The sequence below is a fragment of the Monodelphis domestica genome, chromosome 4 (assembly GCF_027887165.1).
Source record: "Monodelphis domestica isolate mMonDom1 chromosome 4, mMonDom1.pri, whole genome shotgun sequence".
NCBI classification, from domain to species: domain Eukaryota; kingdom Metazoa; phylum Chordata; class Mammalia; order Didelphimorphia; family Didelphidae; genus Monodelphis; species Monodelphis domestica.
In genome coordinates this window covers 155,018,370-155,043,984 of record NC_077230.1, presented here as the reverse complement: position 1 = coordinate 155,043,984, position 25,615 = coordinate 155,018,370, and the positions used below count along the sequence as shown (strand labels likewise).

Below are 25,615 nucleotides of genomic sequence, written 5' to 3'. Positions count from 1 at the left end.
AATTCAAGAATCAGACAGTTAAAGGTTGAATATGCAGTATGGATAATTCCACACATTAGAAAATGGCCATCCTTCCATGTAGTACACAAAGGCACATGGCCAAGGGTTGCTTTAGCTGGTTGAACATGACCTTCAAAACTCCTAGGACATCATGGTCTCATGCAGGGTTGGCTTTCTCATATTGGCTTGGGCTGGCAGCTTGTACCTCTGTGGCTTACTATGTGAGTGACTTTTGGCTAACAAGTGAGGCTTGCAAAAACACAACAAATCAGTCAGACAAAAAAAGAAAAGAAAAGAAATACACAAAAATCCATGCATCAGAGGGCTGAGTGAAAATAGAAAACCTTTTTCCATTATCCCTTTCTACTTTCTGTAGCAGAAACCACACACACACACACACACACACACATACAGACACACACACACACACACACACACACCATCCCACACCTTTGCTCTCTCAACTGTGCTACATTGCACCAGCCTCCATCTCCAAGTCCTGATTCATGAACTGTGCCTCCTTTGTCTTGCATGTAAAATTGTGCAGTATTTTTATCTCCCTCTTCCCCTCACCGCTCCCCCCCCCCCCTTTCATCTTCTGGAAAGCTCAGTTGGTTGGGGATAGAGGGGTCTGAACCTTTTCTCTGTACGATCAGGCCAGCAAAATCACTGATAAAGCCCTTTCCCTTCTCCCTCACCCCAACACATTGCGCCTTGAGTGTGTGCTACTCTCACCGGAGCCCACCTGGCTCGGAGGAAGAAAGTGATTCTGTAGCTTTAAGGTGCTGCTCGTGTAAAAGTACCACTGGAGGTGGGAGTCACAGCCATCCATCCACCCCGCGGGCAGGCAGGCAGTCTGGCAGCAGTGGCTGCTCTGGCTGATGCTGCCGCTGCGCCCAGGCACCTAGGGGGTGAGGGAAGTCACTGCCCTTCCCTTCAGTTCTTGCCCCTACCAAACCCGCTGGCCGGAATCGGGAGTGAGTAGGAGCAAGCAAGCCATGCGGCTTTAAGCCATGTCCCAGCTCTTGTCTTCGTCCTCTTCCTCCTACACCAAGAACGGGATTGCAGACGAGCGGCACTCCCCCGGCTCACAGGTACCTCCTCCTTCGCAATCTTTCGGAACCACCTCCATCTGCCTCTTGGCGTGCAGTACCCCGAGTCCTGAGAAGCTGCAGCAGCAGCCTCCGCTCCCCACCTCCTCCTTTGCCTCCTCCCCCTTTTCTCTTTCTCCTCCCTCTTTTCTCCTCTCCCTCCCTCCTCCCTCCTCCTTTTCCTTCTCTCAGTCTCTCGCTCAGGCACCAAGAGCAGGCTGGCCTCCCCCCTGTCCGATGCTGGGAGCTCCTGAGACAGCTCCTTCGAATCTTTGTTAATGGATGTGGTGGGTGTTTGGGGCTCCTTTTCTCGTGTGTGTGTGTGTGTGTGTGTGTGTGTGTGTGTGTGTGTGTGTGTGTGTGTGTGTTGGGGGCTACTTGGACTCATATTTGGACCGGAGTTGCCTGGGGCTCATACGGATTGGATGAATGGTTGGCCCTCTCACTCCTTGGCCAGTGACCCTGCTTTCCTTCCTCAAGTCCTCATCCTTTTTTCTCTTATCTTGTCGACTTCAGGTGGCCAGAGGCACCACGACCCGGAGGAGCAGGTTGAAAAGATCTGATGGCAGTACCACTTCTACCAGTTTCATCCTCAGACAGGTAGGAAAGAGCGGGATGGAGGAAGAGAAGGAGGAAGAGCAAAGAGAGACAGACAGACAGACAGACAGACAGACAGAGACAGAGACAGAGAGACAGACAGAGACAGAGACAGAGAGACAGACAGAGAGACAGAGAGACAGAGACAGAGAGAGAGAGAGACAGAAACAGAGAGAGACAGAGAGAGAGAGACAGAAACAGAGAGAGACAGAGAGACAGGGGAGAGAGGCAGAGGCAAAAGGCACCTGGTCCAGGCAGTCCGGCCTCCCTGAGCGGGCGGAGGCGGGCTCAGAAGTGGAAACCTCGCGGCCGCCTCCACGTGTAGGAAGGCGGCTGTCGGTCCTCGGTCCTTCCCGCCCCCCAAGCAGACAACACAAACACATGCCTGCCTGGGGCTGGGGCTAGTTGGTTCTTTCTGACTATGTTTTCGGAACTCTTTCTCTGTTCCTTCGGCGACTCAGTCTCCCCACTTCTCACTCCTCTCACCAGGCCAATTCTTGCCTCTTTATGGTTTCGGAGTAGGAGATACCTCTAATCCGGGAAGCATCTTTGTTCCACAACCGAGTTGGTTTGTGTATGGAGAGGGAAAGAACTCAAAGGCTCTGGAAGGATGGAAGGAAATGGAATTTGTTTAGGGGACTGCGAGTCCCCAAACTGGACGTTTGTATTTTCTTGGCTTTGGAAAAGCACCTTTGGAAGGGGTGGTCTCCCTTGCCATTCAGAAAATTGTTGTGGACAGGGAGGGACCTTTTCTGATCTGGGTCACACACAGTCATCTGGAATGCTGAGGGTAGGACAGGGAGGGTGTCCTTCATTTAGACTGCTTAAGGTGGGTCATGAGGGAGAAATAGAGAAGCTAATTTTCTTTCAAGATTGTTCTTAGTTTAGGATAACTTCTTTGCTTCCTTTCACTTGGAGAAAAGGTTTTCAGATCTGGATAAAACTGTAGTAGAAGACATCTGATAAACAGTTATCTTATTGATTAGGGTCTCTATTAGTTCAGCTTGTCTTCTGGAACTTCTGGAACTTGTTCTTCTGGAGTGTGAAGTGGGAGTGTGTTGATTATATTTGTTATTGCCTGAAACATTGAATGTTTCTGAGAATTTTCACTCTGGTGAGCTGTCCAACTATCAAACTGTATTCATTTTTGTTATAATTGTGCGGCAATTGAAACACTCCAGGGAAGCCACATTTTTGAAGAAACCATGAAAAGGTGAGTGAGTCACCTTGACTCCAGTACAGCAGCTTTCATGGTGTGTGCTCTAGGGTTACTGCAGGGATCTGGTCATCCCAGCACTAGGAGGCTCTTTTATCCCCTGCCTATGCTGTGAATTGCTGATGTGACCTTGGGAAGTTATATTTCCCCTTGGTCACTCAGTTTCTTGTGTGATGTGTTTCTAATTTATTGTGATTTCTGATATATTTTAATTTTTAATAATTGGCCTCAAATTGAAGTTGGCTAATCAACATTGCCTGGATATAAGAGTTAAAAAAAATCAAATGGAGACTATCCTAAAGGTCATGTTTAAGGCTTATTTATAGATTACTTAATGTGTAATGCTTCAGATTTCTCAGAAAGAGGTTCCCTCACTCAACCCATCATTCTTTAAGCATTTAGATGTGTATTATGAGTCTCTAGTAGGTAAATACATTTTGGATTCAGTTAGATATTTTTCCATTTTTACCATTTATTTATTCAACACATAAATGTTCATCTTGAAACATTGAACATTGAAAATATTTTGGTGCTTTCTGGTATTTATTTTTTAGATGCCTATTTTTAGGAGTGTTTTATTGAATCAAACTGTTGGAAGCCCTAATTATACACCAGTGATACCTCTTTTCATATTACCATGGCATCCCATGAACAATTTGGCTCAAACTTTCCTTTTTATCTGTATCTCTACTTCACTCACCCATTATTCTTCTATTGCAGGCTGCTGATTATAGCACACAGATCAATATTCCTTCTCTGCTTCTGGTTTTCTTCTCCAAGTTTATAAAAAACCTGTATTGTCAAATGATTTCCAGGCTAATTTCATCTGATATACATTTTTATATTTCTGTCAAAGATATTTCAGATATCTTTCCAGGAAAGACTTTGTTGATTTAATAAAATGGATTTTTTTTAAATATAGAAAGTATTTGTATTAGCTTAGAAGACCAAGAAAAAAAATTGGACTTGGTTCACAAAAGAGGTACATTCTTCCTGTTTATTTTCTGCATAGTACAACTGTGCCTACCAAAATGTCTGCAAGACAAAGCAGAGAAATGTCACATTTCTTCAGAAGGGGTAAAAAATGGTAATATCGGGGGCAGCTGGGTAGCTCAGTGGATTGAGAGCCAGGCCTAGAGATGGGAGGTCCTAGGTTCAAATATGACCTCAGACACTTCCCAGCTGTGTGACCCTGGGCAAGTCACTTGACCCCCATTGCCTAGCCCTTACCATTCTTCTGCCTTGGAGCCAATACACAGTATTGACTCCAAGACAGAAGGTAAGGGTTTTAGAAAAAAAAATGGTAATATCAATTTGCTTTGACCTTATGGAATGAAGTTGAACAGTGGCTCTGCCAAGTAACAAATATCTTTTAGAAGATCCTGCACCTGTCTATAGGACACATTAGTCACTTTAATTTATTTGTTGAATGACTGAATTCTTAATATTCGAATTCTTGATACCCTGAGAGTTAAGAGATTTCTTGTGGAAATTGCATGAATTTAGTGTAATCTTCACAGAGAAGACTTTGTTATATATTAAAAACAACTCTGCTTCTTTGTCTGCCTTGGGCCCTTTTTGCTTATAAAGTAATTTCCTTTAAAGAGCTTAGGGTGCTATAGTATGATCAAGAATCTGACAGTTTCAAAATCAAAAGATTCTTTGTAGTCTGTGCTTCTATTGTGAAATTTATTCAGTTCTATGTCCTTTAGTTCTATCCAGTTCACAGTTGAGAGGTTGGGGCTGTTAGTGAAGAATGGAGAAAGACCTTTTGGGAGCAAAGTGGAGATTACTTGTTGGAGAGCCCTTATGAAATCTAAATTTCTATTCTTATGGCTATTGTAAAAACAAAGTGTGTGAGGAAGAATCTATATGTGTGCATTGACCTGAAAACATTCACAGAATAAATTAAAGCATTTCAGTGACTATCTTTTTAGTTTTGTACGGTCTCATAAGTGTGACTTCCCAGATTCCCCAAGGTAATATTGACTATTCTTCCTGTTTCGTTTGAACACCAGGAATCAATTCTGCTTTCTAGAATTTGAGGGTAGTTTTATTTCAAGAAGAGCCTTGTAGACAATCCAAAGAAAGTCTTCCAAAAGGTTTCTTTCAACATATGTCAGTAGGATTAGTTTTGTTCAGCCTGTAGGAGAGAACATTGAAACTGTACTTAATATTTACTTAATACAATAGTCTTTAGCTATGCTTTGACATTCTGAAATTATTAGATTACAGAAGGATGGATTAAAATAATTTTAATAAGGTGTGGTTTTCTAATTAGGGATTTGTCAGTTATTAATCTTGAAAGGATGTTTCTAGGGGAGGCTGTCTTTCTGAAAATCTTTTGAAATAGATTATATAGTGATACCTAGACACAAAGGAATTAACTTGTGGAACTCTCAAGAATTCTTCTAGCATTCTGATTTTGTGTTCTAAATATGACAAGAAGATCATAGGATTTGGAATTGGAAGGGATATTTGAGGTCCTCAAGTGTTTTACAAGTTTTATTTTACAAATGAGGAAAATGTGATAGTGAATCAGCAAACATATTTTAGATACTTACTATGTACCAATCAATGAATTATTCAAAATTTATTAAGCATCTACTATATGCCAGGTACTGTACTAAGTTCTAGGAATACAAAGATAAAAAAGAAATAATTCTTGTTCTCAAAGAGATTTTTTTTAAGAGTCACATATGTGAAAAACAGAGAAGACCAATTTGACTAGACCTTTGAAAGGAGAGAGGGAAGAGATTAATGTATAATGAAGCCAGCTAATTAAATTGGGGTTATTTTGGTCCATCCATTTTACTGGAATTACTAGAAATCTAACCTTCCTCCCACTCAATATCACATAAAGTTTATCCCAATGACCCCAAAAAGCCACAATTTGGAGTGAAATGAATTGACCCAAGTAATATAGGTCAGAAGTAGTAGACCCAGGACACAAACCTTGGTTTTCTTATTCCAAATTGTTGTAGATTTTTTGGATCATATTGTCAAGGGATAAATTTTAATAGTATCTAATTTTTTTTCTATTTTCTCCTCTACTCTGAAAGGCTAGCCAGCTAGTAATTACATAGTAATATGGGTAGGCAAACAAAAACCCAGCAGAGAAATTAGGAGGCTTCCTAATTGACTAAGAGTTAGAATGGGATTTCATTATGGACCAATAAATCAAAATATGGCCATTTGGATCAATCCTAAATTTGGAAGCTAGAAGATGTCATCTATCCTGGGTTCATGAGGGAGTCAGATTATCTTTTGGAGGTTTTTGACCTGGTGAGAGTCATAGACCACGTTAGGCCAGAAGAAAAGTGGTTAATTGACTAGAATACATTAGAAAGTTTTCAGTGTCATTTTATCTGGGGTTAAGGTCTGTTTTTTTTTGTTTTGTTTTTTGTTTTGTTTTTTACTTCTAATTATCCTACATGGGTAAAAAGCTCCTGAATATGTATGATCTCTTATCCCTTATAAATAAATCTTGATAAGACTATTCTAGTGATTGGAAACATGTGATGAACCTGGGTAAGAATAGAAAGAGGGAGTGGATGCAGCAATGGTTCAAGGTGCCCATTTGTATTTGCAGATAGTTTGAGTGTAGTAGATATCTGAAATCAAAACGTCAAATATGCTGAGGGATCAGAAGGCTTCCCGAGAAATGCTGCCTTGAAAGTTTAGGATTTAGTGAAATAAGAATGCCATTATATTGTGAAGCTCCTTGAGATCAGGGGCTGCCTTTTGCCTCTTTTTGTATTGCCACCACTTAGCACCATGTCCGACATATATTAAACATTTAATAAATGATTATTGAATTGAAAAGAGCCTTCCCATTGGCTCCCAAGGAAAGTAGTTGTATTTCCTGAGAAGTTGGCTCCGAAGAAGGCTAAGGATAATAAGTCAGTTATAATTGATTCACTGGGCAGAGCACAATATAGTATGTACCTAACTTTGTCAAGAACATACTGGGACTGAATGAGTTCCCCTCTTCTGGTCAATAGAGTTTGATGTTCAGGTCAGTTCCTAATATTATACAATTAAGGCATTGATCCTTCTGTGCTTTAATCTTGAAGCTAGTGTAGAAAGATTTCTCAGATAAAACAAGAGAACTTAATATATGTGTACTTATGTATTTCAGGGCAATAGAAGTTCATCTACAAATTTTGAATCATGGAGTACTAGGGTCAGAAGGAATGACAGAAATCATCTAGTTGAAATTCAAATGAGGAAGCTCAGCTCTGATATGTAGAATGATTTGCTCCAGATCCCACAATCTGGTCATACAAGGCACAGCAAATTAAAAGCCCTAGGTCTCTTGATCCCGAAGTGGAGTTCTTTCTCTCCCACACTATTTAAATTTTCTCAAATAGTCACATAAACACAAACATATACACACTAAGCATAAGAAAATAGAAAAGAGAGGATGGAGCTTTAAAAAATTATGATCTGAGAATGTACTGATTTAATTGGTTGTTCTAGAGGATACAACATTGGGTAATCAAAAGTCTGTTCCTCATTCTAACTGTTTCATTTAGGCAAGTCATTCAGCCTCTGTTTTCAGAAGTTCATATATGGATGTATGTATTTTTAAATTTTCTTTGACAGCAATTTAAGTATTGTAAATCAGTGGAACATTTTAATGATTCATTTCCATTAGCAGAGCTAAGAAGTTTTTACTATATCTATAAATATAACTTCAATGTGACTTTTGAATTCTCTTTCCCCAGAATGGTGCAGTCTGGTGAATGAATGTCTAGGAGAGGTTTATACCAGCTTCCTCTCCAAATTCTCTATTAGCACACCTCTTCCCAAACTGAGCCTTGACAGTGTGAGAAAGCACTTTTGGCAAGATATCCTTGTATTTCTACCATTAGACATGAATAGGATTAGCTGAAAGTAGGAAACTTATGATTTAGAAACCCAATTACTGGACAGGCAGTAATTTAAACCTAACTCTCAGCCCATTTTCTTGTCCTTTTTAGTGCAGTAAATTCTCTTGATTTGCAGGAGACAACTGAGTGAAAAGTCTGACTCTCAGCACACTGACATAGAGCATTACATCGCTTTCTCACCACTTTATCTCCCTTCTTTTGGTGTCCAGATATGTAAGGTCAAATCTGACATAATTTTACATCATTTTAGGTGAAGTATAAAAAGTAGCTTTCAAATCAAAAGAGGAACTTACCTTGAATTTTTCATTAGGCTTCTCTAAATAGCTCAAAATACTTTCATCTACATCTAAATTGTCTTTATATGTACTTTTGTAGCAGAAGACAGATATATCTCATATTCTTAAGAGGGGGAGAAAAAGCACAGAAAAGTAAAGGAATCTAGATTGCTAAAACTGTTGAGTTGATTTGGAACTTGTGGTAATCTAATGCTTTAAACCCAAATATAAGTAGTTTGGAGTTTACCTGTCTTTTAGGCTATGATGAGGAGGAAATGGCAACTAAAAGCATCATCGTGGAGCTTGGCTCTTTCCCGGTTCCATGCTACAAAGTCAGATTTGAAACAAAGAATAGAATATATAGATTTGCCAACTCTCCTAGACTGCTCCCTGGGGAGCACAGGGCACAGAGTCTATTCTTTCCTGTCACCATACTTACAAAATTTCCCAAGCAGACATTTTAGGAGATAGTGGGACATTGCCTCCTTTTTGATGATTAAAGAGAATAGGCTACTCTGCCAATGTGTAGAGGATAGTGGCAATTCCCAACTCTTACCCTAAGAACAATAATTTCTTCATTCCTCCTTGAATTCCCAATTCCCCTCTCCCATAATGTTCTTCCCAAAGGAGAATATATTATGTTGTTAAATCTAGGATACAATCTCCAGTATCCTCCCACACAAACAAAAACTGATTTACTCATCTATTTTTTTCATCTATAAATACCTGAGTATACTTGTATTTTTAAAGATAGGGAAACCAGTGAGCCAAAAGGATTCTTTTATAACCTTGGAAATGTAACATAGTCTTTCCTCTAGCTATGACATTGAAAGTATAGTAAAATCCCTCTAATTTGAATTAAACCCATTTCAATCATGGGAAAGCTAAGTGTAAGTAAGGAAAGATTCCATTTTAAGAGTATTAAAATAAAAAATACAGGGATATTTTTGTTTTTGCTTTCAAGTACTTAGAGTGACAGAATGTTTGCAAGTAGTACGTCTTGGGGACCTGCTGTAATTAATAGATAATAATAATGATATTTACTTATTTCTATCTACATAGAATATCTAATGTAATTGAAAAGTTTGTTCCAAAATGATTATTTGTAATCTCTTGAAATCCTTTAAATTCATTTATCTACACATAACAAAATCAACTTCGGTTTAACCTCTGTCCAAGTTACAACGGATTGTGGGTTATTAGAGTATAAACTAATGAGATTTTCTGTATGACTGTTTAAAGTGGAAACAATAATTCAGAGTAAAACATGATAACTAACTGATCTGTACAGGACTTTTCCTGTAATTGAACTACGGTGATTGTTCATGAAACACAGCATTCATTATCTTTTCTTTTTCTTGGCTTAATATCTTGCTCTTTTGGGTGATGATATTCTTTTCTAAGATTGCAGTCAAATTAGCTGTTAAATAGAAAGTAATTTTGAAAGAATCTTCATTTTTCTTAATCCAAGTGTGGCAAAAAACAGTAAATGTTAACCATCTCTATATTGATAATTCTGGCAATGTTTCTTTTTAACCATTTCCAGGAATGCTTACAATATATATATATGCATATATATGTAATATAAGTACAAAGGTAATAGAAAAGTCCACAGAGGCTTAAGAGGAAGAAAGGAAATGCATTTACTTTGGGAGGCCAGAGACTTACATGTGAAGTTCTCAGAAGTCATCAAACAACCCCTTTATTTTGAAAAGATGCACACACAAATGTTGATTAGGATAAATGTGTCAAAGGATAAAGTGGGTAGGTCAAAATGGCTTTTGGTGGCAAGTGACTAAAACCTAGTTTCATAGTATATAGTGAGTTTCATTTCATTAATTCCATAAAAAGACTTGGGTTCAAATTTTCTTTACTAGTTGTTTTGCCTTGGGCGAGTCATTTCCCTCCCTCCACTCGTGTCGTGTCTAGAATGTCTTCCCTTTGCTATTTGACTGTTGAATTCTTGGCCATCATTTAAAGTCCAACCTAAATGCTACCACTTCATCCATTAAAGCTTATAATATGCCCTTTTCCTAACAAGGTTTCCTCAGACCTCCTATGTGACAGACTTTGTCCTGTACTTCTATAATGCACTTAGAATATATTTTTGTATGTTTATATTTTGCCCACCTATTAGACAATAAGCAACACGAGGGAAGAAACTAAAGTATCTAAATTTTGTCTCCTCTCTAGTTTTCAACATGGCACTCTATACCTAAACAATATTTAATGTTTGTTAAATGTCAGAGGACTATGGACTTCAGTTTCTCATCTGTCAAAGAGGTTAATAATGCTTTACTTAACTGAAAGTGAGGAATTTGGAGTAGACTAGCTGAATTCTTGAGATTCTTTCCAGATCTAGGACCTGTGGTATGTTCTGGAAAGTACAGGGGTATTGGGCTAAAAAAAAGTGGAGTAGGTATCAAGTTTGAATAGTATATTAAGTGACAAATACAAGTTGAATCAAGAAGTGTGGCAAATTTAGAAAAACAGTCTAGATCTGACTTGGCTCAACAATGTTGGGCAAGATACAAAATTTTAGATGACACAAAATCCCTACCTTTTAACTGTTAATAGAAAATAGCAACTGAAAAATGCACATACAATGCACAAACAGTGCTGAGCTGGGGCTACATAGAAGAGGTCATTATTGGGGAGATTAAGGAAGACTTCAGAATGGAGAAGATTGCAGTTGAGTTGGGATTTAACTGATGAATAGTGGTTTAACCATTTGGGATAAGAGAAGATCATTCCTGGTATAGTGAACAGCACAATCAAAAATTTCAGGGTAGTTTAGGAATGTCAGGACAGAAAGAAATTTGGCTAAAATGAAGAAGGCATGAAAGGGTTGAGGAGAATAGTATAAAGAATGCTGGAAGCTAAGGGCCTTGAATTCCAGGCTAAGGATAGGGAACCACCAAGGGAAATGGCAAGACCAGATCCAAACTTAATGATAAGGTTGTGGGGAACATATTCTTTAAGAGGTTACAGAGAGAAAGAAGAGCTAGCAAAGAAGACTCTCAAAGAACTGTATGATCAAGAGCATGGTGCCTCCAAAGCGAAAGAGGGAGTTGTTAAAAAAATTTGGATGCCTTGGTGATCTTTGAGAGAACAGTTTCAATAGAATGGTGGGGATGGAGGACTGATAAGAGGAAAGGGGACAAAGTGGAACTATCATGCCTAGTCTCCTTTTTTTAATTGATTGGGAAATAGGAGAGATGACTGAATGGAGATTAAAGGGTTGAGGTAAAGCTTTTTTAGAATGGAAAAGGGATCTTAGTGCCTCTGTAAGTTGCTATATGGGAGTCAGTGGAGCAGAAATTAAATATTAGGAGATTATCAGGAATATTAGGAAATAGGAGAGAAGATAGTAGCTGGAGAAAGAATCTAGAGGAGGAAGAAAGGGATACGATCAAAAGATGAGATAGCAAGGAACAGGTATTTCTTCCTCAAAGGCAAAGAGGAGGAGAGAATCAGTGTTGAAGTTAAGGAGTTTTGAGGAGAGTGGGGAGGGAAATTGATGGAGAGAGATGTCACAAATAACTTCCATCTTCTCTGTGAAATAGGAGATCAGATCTTCTCATTTGTGGGAATGTGGCAAGAAATTGGAGTTGTAAGTTTGAAGAGAGAAAGGGTTTGGAACAGTCAACTGTGAGGAATGAGAAAGGGAGTTACAGAGATATCTACACATAATTTCCAGAAATTCAATCAGGCTTCTATAGGGGTGAAATGGTAATTCAAGAGCCTAATTATACTTTCCTGTAAAAGTAAAATAATTGTTTTTCCTCATTGATTTTTTTTTCTTGTGTGAAAGTGAAGGAAGAGGGAATATAAAATGGTTGTGCAGATTAAGGTTTTTGAAAGTGACTTTTTCCTAAAGGCAATCACTTTTTCAGGGGTTTAGGGACCTATTTGGAAGAATTAATCAAGAAGCATTTACTAAGTATCAGGCATTGTACTGAACACTGGAGATACAAGGCAAAAGCAAAACTGACTCTAACCAAAAGGATTTAAATGATAATGAGGGAGGTGTGTATAAATAGGTATAAGCCAGAGATACAGAGCAGATACATTCCCAGATCATAATTTTTAAAAGCTCCATTCTGGCATACATTATGTATTATGTGGTGATTTTCATATAGAACATGGTGCTTTTGACTTATTTCCATGCTGACTGTGTGCTTTCAGATGTTTTCCCACAACTGAACATATCTACAACACTGATGATGCTTAAGATGTTTAAACAGAAACTGGATGGCCTTTTGTCAAGTTTGTTGTAGATAGGAGATATTTCTTTTCAAATGAGGCTGAATTTGTTGGCCTGGGAGGTCTCTTTCTGCTCTGAATGTAGATGTCACGGAATTTGAGAATCCCTATCACTTAGTCTCCATTTTGAATAAATGCATCACTAAGACAATCAAATGATGTTTAGGTTGTAGTCTGCTTGTGAAACTAAGTTGTTGGTTTTTTCCCTTGTGTTAAGCTATCTGACCACTGTAGTTATGAAGCTTGTGACCTTGGCCTTATTAGCATCATACTTACTGTAACTAGCTGAGCAAACTGACCCAGACCTGTATAGAGTGAAGTTTATATAACAGACTTTGATCTTTGGGATTAAAAAATGACAGAGCAGATTGTTGCTATTTTTTCCTTAATATTGTGCAATGTCAAGAGACCTAAAGGAGTACCTTTAGCTCTTTGGTTGCCCTGATGTGGAGGTTTTACAGAAGGACCTGCACAAATGTTGTAAAGGATGAGAAGACAAAGGGGAGATCACAGATACATAAAATATCAGAGGATCATAAGTCTGGAGCTAGAAGGGAACTTAGAGTCCATTTAGACTGCCCTTTTACAGGTAAGTAAACTGAGGCTTATAGAAGTTAAGTGATTTGATCAAGATCAGATAGGTAGCAGTCTTCAGAAATGAAACTTAAATCGGTACCTGACTTCAAAGTCAGTGTTCTTTCCATTCTGCCACAATAGATAAGAACTGCAATGGAAACCTAAAAATCACAAATCAAAATGATTCATTCATTTGCCTTTAAACACCTGGATCTTTGTAATAATTCATAAGGATAGGAGTAGGGAATAATTTCATGCCTTGTAGTAATTTATAATAATTCTTCCTCGTGTAAGTTAAGTTAAAGAGATATTAGAAGGCTTGGTGCTCAAAATAAGTAAAATATTTTTTGGGGAAATGATATATAAAATTGTATTTTTATGTGGCAGGTGCTGCTCAACTATATTTGAGAGATTCCCTAGGGGACAAAAGTTAATTATCAACACACTAGTGTAGGGAAGGAAGTAGGTCAGCTGAAAACATATGCTTCTAATTTCAGAGAGCTTTAGGAGTAATTCAGTTTGGGGACTAGTTTCATTTTTTTTAGTGTCTTAAAAGTTGTTTTATACTGTGGTATGTAATAACATTTTAATTTTCAATTCAGTTGTCTATTTCCATGTTAATTTAATTGAGTGAAATGTCTATCTGTGTGCACACATGGAAATATGTGAATGGAAAATGATCCTGAAAAGAAACTTCATCAAAACTACATCATAGTTATAATATACACCATTAGGATCATTATAACAATTATTTCAAAATTAGTAGAACTGTGCTCAGTACTTTAAAAACAGTCAATGAGGAGATACATTTCATTCTATTCAGCATTACAGTTTAAGAATGTTTCTATACTAACAAATGCACTCTTCTTCTGAGTGTCCCTATTTCTATCAAGGATACCTTCATGCTTCTGGTAACCTAGGTTCACAATCTCTCTTCTTCTCCCTTTCACTAGATCTGTATATCTAGTCAGCCTTCAGATTTTGTCCTTTCTACCCCAACAACATGTCTCATACACATCCACTTCTCTCCATTCATCCAGTCACAAGCTGTCATCACCTCTCAGGCTGGGCTCACTGGTCTCCTGCTTCAAGTCTTGCCTCCTTCCAATCCATCCTCCACACAGATACATACTTGAGCGTAGCTTTGATCAGATCAAGCCCCTTCTCAATCCACTCCTGTTGCTCTATATTATCTCCAGAATTAGGCATAAAGACTGTTTTTGCATCTAAAGCTCTTCACAACTTGGCCCTAACCTTCCTTTCAGCTTTGTTGTTGTACTCTACAAACCAGCCTTCTTACTTTTCCTCCTCATTCATGGCACTTCTTTTCCCATCTTCTTGCTCTTGTGGTACCTCTTGCCTAGAATACACTTCCTCCTGATACCTACTTCTTAGAAAACCTAATTTCTTTTAAGGCTAAGCTTGAAGGAGCCTTTCCTGATCTACCTTAATACTAGTGCCTTCCCTTTGAGATTATTTCTGATTTATCCTGTCTATATCTTTTTCTGTGCACAGTTATTTGTATATTGTCTCCCCATTAGATTATGAGCTTCTTGAGGTCAGAGACTGTCTTTTTATTTTTATTTTTGTACCCCTAGAAGTAAAAACAGTGCCTAGTACTTAGTAAATGCTTGTTGACTTGACTTGAGTGACACCTTCTTCATGAAGCCTTTTCTGGTTCTCTCTGCTGCTTATTCCAACAACACCTTTCAAATTACCCATATGTTCTTGCACATGCATACATTATTTCTCCTGATAAAATGGAAGCTCTTTGAAATCAAGAACTATTTCCTTTCTGACTCTACCATTAGTATAAATGCTTGTTAATTGATATAGGAAAATAAAGGATATTATTTGTAAAATTTTGGAGAATATGTTGCTTGTTTTTACACGGACATGAATTATATTAAAATACCAGGATAGGTGATTCTTGACTTATAAATATTCATTTAGTTGTTTGTTGTTATTGTTGTTGTTGTTTTTGGTAAAGATACAAGAGTGGTTTGCCATTTCCTTCTCTAGCTCATTTTATAGATGAAGACACTGAAACAAAGAGGGTAAAGTGACTTACTTATGGTCCCATAACTAGTAAATATCTCAGGCTGGATTTGAACTCAGGTCTTCTTGACTCCGGGCCCAGTACTCTATTCTAACTTTCACTTAACTGCCCAACCACATTTCTACCTTACTGAAAACTTGTGAATCATCTTTTAAGGAATCTATGGCACCTGAAGTAAAAGAAAAGAAGAAGCTATGAAAATCAGCAATAATGAAGAGAGCTGACCCTGGAAACAGATTGTTAGAATTACTTGGTGGTGTTCCTACTTCCTATTACCCAGTTACTGCTGGAATGTTTTTCATTTCACTTTATTATATGGTGTGAAGTGTTACCAAATAGAAATGTATTTGAATTAGTAAGCAGCCCTTTCAATAATCCCAGTAAACTTGGAAAGGTTAAGGAACTCTCAGTCATTCACACAGTTCATATTGTGGTCAAGTAAGTCCCATTTCTGTGAATTAGTTCAGCCAGATTGCTGTCCTCCCCAAACCTAGTTGAGATCAATTGCAGCAAAGGAATGAGATTTAACTAGGGGAAGGTATGCATCATGAGTCACTTTATGGGAGGCAGAGACTTGGGTGCAACACTACATTGAGAGATTGAAAGCAGTGTGATGGCTTTGGGTGCCTGGGAGGTGGGACAATCTTGAACTACAAATTCTAAAATTTTACCCAGGATAAATCCTGCTTGAAGAAGAGGAGGAAGAAACTCTTTCCTCTTTCATTTTATTGTTTCCTGCTATCACAACCTAGAACTCAATTTACAACTATTAGAATTTAAGGTAGAACTCAATCATAGATTCATTAGGCTTTCTGAAGCTTGACCTGGGAATGTAACTCCCACGTTTATCACATTTTGATTGGGGAATGTGTTCTGAGCTCTAAGCAATTGATTTACAGTCTAATTTTTGGAATATAGTTCATATGTAAGTTGGGGACTAGCTATATGTTTTGGAAATAAGTGTAATAAATGTTTTATAATACTTATAATTTAACTGATATGAGTATTTTTTCCATTTGTGCTTATCTCAACTCCGATATACTTTGGTTGATGATTTCTTGAATTGTTGTGGCTGAAACAATTTGTGGCCTGATGGCCAGCCTTCTGGAAAGAAATCCTTAGTTAAATTTATTCTTGTAAAATAGTCCACTGCAGACTTAAATTTGAAGTCTTTTCAGGCTGGTGTAGGACCTGCTTTAGCTTGCATTCTACTAGTGTAGCCTTCTGTAATTCCATGATTATGTCCATACCATGTTGAGGCATTAAAGCAGGACTTTGTGGATGAAAGTCATATATATTACTATGGAAGACATTTTGCCACATTTGGGAAAGGAGCCATTGATTCACAATCAAAGATTTTGTTTCAATTTCGACTCTACTTATTCGCTTTGAAAGCAACCTTTGCTAGGCTTGGTGGCACATACCTGCAATCTCAGCTAGATGGGTTGGTTTAACAGAGGCTGGTATATCTTTTGAGCTTGGGAGTTCTGAGCTGCACTGTGCTCTGCCAATCAGGCATCTGCACTGTTTGGCATTATTAGAGTGAATTCCTGGGAAGGGGTGGGAGAAGTGCATGCCAGAAGACCAGATCATCTAAGGAGAGGTTGGAATACAACAAATCAGGTCAAAACTCCAATTCTGATCAGAGTGGGTTGGGACTGTGAATTGCCCATGTGCTTCCTCATAAGGATACTCAGATCTTAAGGAAAAAATCTACTTAATTAAGTATTTAATAATTTAAAATCATTTCTCAGGACCACCTGCAAAATTAGATGAATTGAAATATTACACACATAAAACACAGGACCTACTACTAAATTAGCAAAGATTATAGAATTTTTTATTATTTTAAACCCTTACTTTTTGTTTTAGCAACAACTCTAAGACAGAAGGTCTCAAGGGCTAAACAAATGAGATTAAATGACTTGCCCAGGGTCATACAGTTAGGGAGTGTCTGAGGACAGATTTGAACCCAGGTTCTCCTGACTCCAGGCCTGGTGCTCTATTCATTGTGCCACCTAGCTTTTTAAAGGAAGTACTTGTTACTTGAAGTACCAGGAAAGTCCTGAACTTGTAGTAGAGAGATCTGGATTTGAATTCTGCTGATGCCATCTGTGAGACCCTGAAAAGAGTCATTGTGAACAAGTTTAAGAGAGGAAAGAGAAAATTTAGAATATGAGGAACTTAAATCTCTTTCAAACATATGCATGCAACATGAAAGAATGTGCAAAATTGTGAGTGGGCTGGTGGGAATGAAGTATTTGTGAAATGTGGTGAGATTTCGCAGATATACATCCTGGAAGCTATTAAGGGTGGAAGTGTGTTGTGGTAGAGTATAACTGGTGTTCAATTACCATGAAGAGCAAATGACTAATGGTGCTTTAAATATATAGTAATGAATAACAAAAGTTGCCATCTTTTGAATTTTGCTTAAGGTGAGCAGAACCGAGAGAGACTCTCATTTGAAACCACTGCTATTATGAGCTTTCAGTCCCGATTCTCCTCTAATTTCTCAGGTGCATGTGATTTGACACATTTCTCAGCGTGGGCACTGAAAAGGATAATGAGGCAGTCATGCTCTCAAAAGAAGGAAGTTCTCACTTTTAGTGACATTAGATAAAGTTGGCAAATGGATCCTGAATGGGAAATGTACAAGGATAGTTCATCTTTTCCATGATTACTGAGAAGATGGGTGTTATGGCAAAAAATTTCTAATTGTCTCCTCACACTTCCTTTCTACCCCCTATTTCCAAGGCTTTGGAATTGGTTTCTACTCACCTGCGTTTCCTGTGTGTGTATTCTTTTTGTGTGTCCTCTATTCCACGGTAGTATGGACACCTTTGAAGAGAGTATCCCACTGTATTCATGGGAAGAGCCTTTTTTGTCATTTATTTTTCTCTGTTGTTTAACTATCTCATGCTATGAATTATTTGTGTTTGGTCTAGTTAGAGAAACATAGTATTTGGGAATCATGAGGGGGAAATTACATCTCTTAGGTCAACAGTCAAGTCCAGAGTAATTGTCCTAAGGCAAGAAGGAACCAACATTTGGCAAGTGAGAGGTTTAGACTCTAGAAAGAGTAGGTAGCAGGGATCTAGAGCCCAAGTTAGTAGACTGGAGAGTAAAGGGTAGGGGCTTGGGCAGGGTCTAGGGCAAGAGAGATTATGAGGCTAGTCCCAAGAATTGAATTTGGGATATATATGAGAAAAGTTCACCTCCTATTCTTCATCTGTAAATGAGGGATAATAGTACCTGCCTTCCCGAGTGGTTGTGATTTTAAACTGAGATAATATTTATAAAGTAATTAATATAATGCCTGACATATAATGGGTACTATATAGATGATGATGATAATAACAACGATTAGAAGGTCTGAGATGTCAGTAAGAGGAATGGATCTTGAGATGCTCCTTGTATAAAGGTAATGTGAGCACCTTGAGGGCTGAGACTATTTTATTTTTGTCTTATTAAACATATTTTGGCATCAAGCCTAAAAGGTATGAACCCCCTTTCAGAAGAATGTTATCAAATACATAAAATATATTGGATTACAAGGCAAATCATTTGTACTGAAATAAAATGATAAAAATGTTTTTAAAAATTCCATGTTAAGAACCCTTGAAACAGATGGATATTACACATTCCAAGGAATGGTGGCCAGTCTCAAGGACTGAGAGCGAAGCCTTTTATAAAGCAGTAGTAGATTGCCACGCATTTTCTAGTAGGAATGGTAATGTTGGTTTGATGGGTGAAAGGCAGGGAGTGGGGAGGGACTGGAATGGGGAAGGGATTGTCTAATGCTTGCTGGCATGGTGCTGATGTCCTGGCATGTGCCAGAGGGAATAAAGCATGGTGAAAGAGAGGGGTAGGAGCTGTGCCTGGATAGAAATAGAGGAACCGAGTGGAGAATTTACTCACTTTCCAGTCCCAGTCTCCAAATGAATGCATTCACTCTCTGCTAAAGAGATTCCTTGTCTGAATTCTTTATTCTTATTATCTGGATTGTTGGTTTGTGATCCTGATCATTCAGCTGCCTGGAAATGATTACTAATTACTCAACTTGTGGACTTCACTATTTCCCCCCTTCTTTTTGGTTCCTTTGGGTTTCCTGATTTCTGCCTTTGGCTTTACTTTGCTTTATATCTCTGTTTTTCTTTTCCTGACTGTCAGTCTTGCTCTTATCTCGAGTACCTGGCCTAGATTCCTCTGCTACCCAGTTAGCCATGTGTTTTCCTCTAAATCCATCCCTTCCCCCAAGACACCTCCTGTTTTTGTACAGAGGACTTCATAGTGGGTCCAAGGAAGCGACCTGGTCAAGATTGTCTTCTCATGTAGAAATCTGTTTTGAATCAGTCAACAAGCATTTATAAATTGCCTATCATTTGCTAGGCATTGGAGATTTAAATATAAAGAATGAAGTAGTTTACATTCTAATGGGGGAGACAAATATATATATATATATGTATATGTGAGTATATACAGAATAAATATAAAAATATTAAATATGAGGTAATTTGGAAAGGATGGCTTTAGTAGCTGAGGAGCATCAGGAAAGACTTTAAAAAATAGAGTTGTTCTTGTGCTATATCTTGAAGGAAGAAAGAGATTCTGTAAGTTGGAGGTGAGGAGGATATGCATTCCAGATTTGAGGAACAGTCAGTGCAAAAGGCAGGGAGACTGGAGACAGTGTGAGAAATAGAATTCAATTTGTTTGAATCCCAGAGTATGGGAGGAAGAGTATTGACTAATGAGGTTGGAAAGATGGGTTGGGGCCAGAGTGGTTTTACAAACTAAGCAAAGGAGTTTATATTAGGTCTTAAAGACAATGGGGAGCCACTGGGGCTTATTGAAAAGAGGAGTAACATATTTTGGCCTATTTCTCTAGCTTCTGGCCCCAAGCTCACCCTTTGGATCCTGCAAAGGATATCATCCATGACATTGCTGGGCACCATTTGTTGGGTATACATCTGCCAGTTTTGTGCCTCATTTGATAATCAGAGGATCATTAAAAAAGTTATCACAGTCACATTTATCAGCTAATGCTAAATGTGTATGCTCTTAACATATGTACAGGAGACACATTGTTGGAGGAGAGCCATTAAGGTGGTGGTGTTCTCTACTGAATCAGATGCTTTTTGTAATCAGCAGACAGTAAACACAGCAGGCTGATCTTGTATTCTCTAATTCTTTCAATCAGTTTTCTGGAAAATGTATTAAGCCTAGAATTGAGCAGGAGGAAAGCAGTCCATTGGACTGCATTTTGAAAGCCCTTTCAGCAGTCCCAAGTTGTGGATGAATGAATCGTGGTCTTTACTAGTGAAGGATGTTCTCAGGTTGGTGTAATTACTGACATATTGAGCAACTTTAATTCATGGAAAAAAGGAAATTATGAGAGAGAGAGAGAGAGAGAGAGAGAGAGAGAGAGAGAGAGAGAGAGAGAGAGAGAGAGAGAGAGAGAGAGACAGAGGACATCATCAAACAAAAGCTAAATAATGACTCAAATTTATTTTAGGAAGAATTATTTTTTTAATAGGTTGTACCTATATTATCATATAATACATATTTCCATGTTTGTCATATTGTGAAAAAAGACACATATTGCCTACAGTAGAGAAAAGTTCATGGAGGAAATAAAGTAAGTAAAGAATGATATGTTTCAATTTGCATTTGGATTCCATCTGTTCTTTCTATGGCAGTCTTTTTTCATCATGAGTCTTGGACTTTTCCTGGATCTTTAGGGAGGATTCTTATTCAGGTATAGGCTGGATTAGGTGGTCTCTACGCTCTTTATAATATTGGACTTGAGATATGAAATGTCTACATCCTCCTGAAAACAATTTTCCTCAGATTTTCTTAAAGCTTTTAATTTCACCTATAACTTTATGGTCATGATTTGGGAATCATTTCTTCACAGGAATCTTGCTTGAGTAGAAAAGACTTCTGTGATACGCAACACAAGATTTTTGTTTAATTTGCAAAATACTTCAAAAGTTACATGTATGTGTACTGCCAAAGTTTCATTCAATTGTATCATAAGGGACTACTCTTTTTAATATTTTAGTTTTTATAATTACACATAAAACAATTTTTAACATTTGCTTTTGTAAAATTCTGAGTTCCAAATTATCTCCCTCCTTTCCCTCTCTGACTTTTCAGAAAATATTTATGCATGTATAGCCATGCAAAAAATTTCCATATTGGTCATATTGTAAAAGAAAACAGATTCTAAGAAAAATAAACTCATAAAAATATGCTTCAATGTGCATTCAGACTCCACTAGTTTTTTCTCTGGATCTGAATAGCATTTTTCATCCTAAATCCCTTGGAAATATCTTGGATAATTGTATTGTGGAGAATATTTCAATTACTGTAGACTGTTGTCCTGATTTTGCTCACTTTATTCTGTGTCATTTCATATAAGTCTTTCCATGTTTTTCTGAAAGCATCCTGCTCATCATTTCTTTTGTAATAGTTATTCCATCACAATTATACACCACAACTTGTACAGCCATTCCCCAATTGATGAGTATTTCCTCAATTTCCAATTCTTTGCCACCATACCAAGAGCTGTTATAAATAATTTTGTATATATATGTCCTTTGACTTTACTTTTTTTTAAACTTTCTTTGGAATACAGACATAGTAGTGGTATTTTTTAAAATAACCCTTACCTTCCACTTTAGAATCAATATTATGTATTGGTTCCAAGGCAGAAGAGTGGTAAAAGCTACTCAATGAAGCTTGAGTGACTTCCCCAGGGTCACACAGCTAGAAAGTATCTGAGGCCAGATTTAAATCTAGGGCCTCCTATCTCTAGACCTGGCTCTCAATCCACTGAGTCACCCAGCCACAACCCTAGTACTGCTATTGCTGGGTTAAAGGGTATGTAGGGTTTTATAGCCCTTTGAACCTAGCTCCAAATTCCTCTCCTGAATGGTTGTTTCAGTTCAAATCTTCACCAACAGTACATTAGTGTTCCAATTTTCCCACATTCTCACAACATTTGTCATTTTCCTTTTCTGTCATATTAGCTAATCTGATAGGCATGAAGTGATACTTCAGTTGTTTTAATTGCATTTCTCTAATCAGAAATAGTTTAGAGAAATGTTTTTCATGTAACTATAGATAGCTTTTATTTCTTCTAAAATCTCTATTCTTTGACCATTTATCAATTGGTGAATGATTTATATTATTATTAATTTGACTCACTTCCATATATATTTTGGAAATGAGACCTCATTAGAGAACTTAACTATAAACCTTTTTTTTTTTTGGTTTCATGAATACTGTTTATTTCCTTCCTCAAGTATTTCACTTCTAATGATGCCTTCCCTAATCTGCCCTCCTTTTTATCAGCCCTCTCTCTCCAACTGTCCCCTTCTCCTCCTACTTCCTTGTAGGGTCAGATAGATTTCTAGACCCAACTGGGTATATGTTTGTTATTTCTTCTTTGAGTCAATTTTAGTGAGAACAAGATTCAAGCATCTGCCACCCCCTTCTATAAAAACTCTTTCATGCCCCCTTTATTTGAGCTAATTCATCCCATTCTGCCTCTTTTTCTCCCTTTTGTCCACTACATCCCTCTTTTTTATTCCATAATTTAATCTTTTTAATATCATCCCATTATAGTCAATTCACACTCATTATCTTTGTCTATGTGTACTTCTAACTGCCCTAATAATGATAAAGTTCTTTGGAGTGACAATGATCATTTTCCCATGTAAGAAGGCAAACTAATCTTATTGAATACCTTATGATTTCTCTTTCCTGCTTACCTTTTTTTATACTTTTCTTGAGTTTTATATTTGCAAGTCAAATTTTCTATTTGGTTCTGGTATTTTCATAAGAAAAGCTTGAAAGTCCTCTATTTAATTAATATCTTTTTTATCCTCCTGAAAGGCAACCTGGTTTTACTGGGTATGTAATACTTGATTGTAATACTAGCTCATTTGCCGACTGATCCTTTAATGTAGTCGCTGCTAAATCTTGTTTTATTTTGGCTGTGGTTCTACAATATTTGAATTTTTTTTGGTCTGGTTACTTGCAATATTTTCTTTTGACCTAGGGGTTCTGGAATTTGGCTATAATGTTCTTAGAAATTTTCATTTTGGGGATCTCTTTCAGGAGGTGATTAGTGGATTCTTTAAGTATAAAATATCCTCTGGTTCAAGGATATTAGGGAAGTTTTCCATGAAAAATTTCTTGAAAGATGACATCTGAGGTCTTTTTTTAATTACAAATTTCAGGTAGTCCATAAATACCTAATTATCTCCCCTTGATCTATTTCCTAGGTCAATTGTTTTTCTCATGAGATATTTTACACTTTTTTTCTATTTTTTTTCATTCTTTTGATCCTGTTCCATTGTTTCTTGATGTCGCGTGGAGTCATTGTCTTCTACTTGCCCAATTCTAATTTTTAAGGAATTATTTTCTTCAGCGAACTTTTGTATCTCGTTTTCCCATTTGACCAATTTTGATTTTTAAAGAGTTTTTCTCTTCAAAAGGTTTTTGTGCCTTTTTAAATTATTTGACCTATTTTAAGATGTTGTTTTCTTTAGTATTTTTTTGTGCTTCCTTTACCAAGTTTTGACTTTTTTCATTATTATCTTGCATCACTTTCATATCCCTGCCCCCATTTTTCTTCTCCCTCTCTTATTTTATTTTTTAAACACTTTTTGAGCTTTTCCAGGAATTCTTTTTGAAACTGAGATCAATCCACATTTTTCTCTGAGTCTTTGGATATAGTAGTTTTGACTTTGTTATCTTCTGAGTTTGTGTTTTGATATTCCCTATCTCCATAGTAACTTTATATGGTCAGGTTATAATTTTTGTTTGTTTGTTCATTTCCCCAAAATTATTTATTGGCTTATAACTATATGTTAAAGTTCTACTCTGCTCCAATTTTGATTGAGAAGGCACTGTCCCAAGCTTCAGTTTTTTCATGCAGCTGCTTTCAGAGTCAGTTCTAGAAATATATAACTTTTCAAATCTTCCAAGGTGATATGATCTAAGGAAAGTTTTGGCCACCGCTCTCCTGGGCTGTGCTCTGGTCTGTGAGTGACTTTAATTATTCTTTCCTGCCCTGGAAATGTTACCAGCGTCCCTGATGTCCTGCAGACACATGTCAAGTGTGTTAGGGCTCCTTCTTGCCTTGGGACTTGAACCCAGAACTGAGACCCAGAACCAGATGTGGACAATGTAACAGAGTCCTACACCTGCTGTCAAAAAAGGGTCTTCTGTAATCTCTTTTTTTTAAACCTTTACCTTCCACCTTGGAATCAATACTGTGTATTGGTTCCAAGGCAGAAGAGTGGTAAGGGCTAGGCAATGGGGGTTAAGTGACTTGCCCAGGGTCACAGAGCTGGGAAATGTCTGAGGTCAGATTTGAACTTAGGACTTCCCATTTCTAGACCTGGCTCTCAATCCACTGAGCTACCTACCTGCCCCCTCTGTAATCTAACTCTTATACCTCCTATGGACTGAGAGCCTCTGGAAGTTGCCACTGCTGATTCATTTCCCCCAAGGTCTGTGCTGGCCTTGTTGGGTCACAGCTTGGTTTGGACTGCATGCCACTCCCACCCTAGGGAGATAGAACTTTTCTGCCAACCTCTAAGTTGTCTTGGGGAGGAAAGTTGTTTCACTGTGTCTTTTTGTTGATTCTGCCACTTCAGAATTTGTTTTTAGGTGTTATTTTTAAGTTGTTTCCAAGGGAATTTGGGTGAGCTCAGGGGAATCCTTGCCTTTATTCCTCTATATCCTGTAAAGGACTGTTCTTGTATTATGGGGCTCAGTTATTAAACATGGGAGGATGAACAAAAAGTAAAGAAAGTTAACCTGAGTTTTGAGTTCTCATTTCATAACTCAATTCTTGAAAAGGAATGATTGTTTTTTTGGCAATATTGCTTTTAAGATAGAAATTCAGTGACTGATTTATGGAAGAATTAGTCACATTTGTAAAATTTTATGGATAACAGTGGTGGAAGGTTATAAATGATATTGTATGAAAACAGTGAGTAAATGGAAGGGAAAAAATACATTTTCAAGGATGACTGGTGAGAGACCTGACCAAGCAAAGCCATTCTGATAGCATTTGGAAAAAGAATAGCAAACCAAAAAAAAGTTTATAATGAGTATATAAAAAAGTCATATTGTAAAAGATAATGGAATCATCACATTTGGACTTTATGAGAACATGTGTTAATGTGTTATTATGTATTGATGTCTAAAAAGAAAAGAAAGGTAGGGAATGCATCTGGTGATCTGTCTATGCCCACATATATACATATACATATATTTGTGTTTATATACGTCTTTATAAAGAATAGCAATAGGAATGTTGACACAATTTTAAAGGCATTGGAGGACTGGCTCTATGGATGCCTGCAGAAGATGAAGATACTAAAGGTGTGTGGGGAAAAGTCTTTAGATTTTATTGTCTTATTTTAAAAAGTGCCAGAATCTTAATAATTAGTAGCCCACATACCTACTTTCTTTTCTACATAAAACTTGTATGAAGATATGCTCCATATGCAGTGAAGTTATCTTTAACAAGAGACTAGAAGAGTACAGATAGGGTTTTATGATTTTTACCATTAAAAATTGACTGAAAGATATAGAGAATACAAGATCCTGATGTGCAT

The 25,615-nt window shown here is 37.5% G+C and overlaps 1 protein-coding gene across 2 annotated transcripts in view; it reads left to right on the top strand.

Moving 5' to 3' along the window:
* The first annotated feature begins 696 nt into the window (after nucleotides 1-696).
* Nucleotides 697-25,615, top strand: part of CACNB4 (calcium voltage-gated channel auxiliary subunit beta 4) — a 360,619-nt gene continuing 335,700 nt past the window's right edge. The window contains exons 1-2 of one of the 2 annotated variants that reach the window (XM_007494030.2): nucleotides 697-1,094; nucleotides 1,608-1,691. In XM_007494030.2, coding sequence (XP_007494092.2) covers nucleotides 1,014-1,094; nucleotides 1,608-1,691 — 165 coding nt within the window. In that variant the 5' untranslated portion in view covers nucleotides 697-1,013. Of the gene's footprint in view, nucleotides 1,095-1,144; nucleotides 1,379-1,607; nucleotides 1,692-25,615 lie in introns of those variants that run through there. The other variant, XM_007494031.2, reaches the window with a different exon arrangement.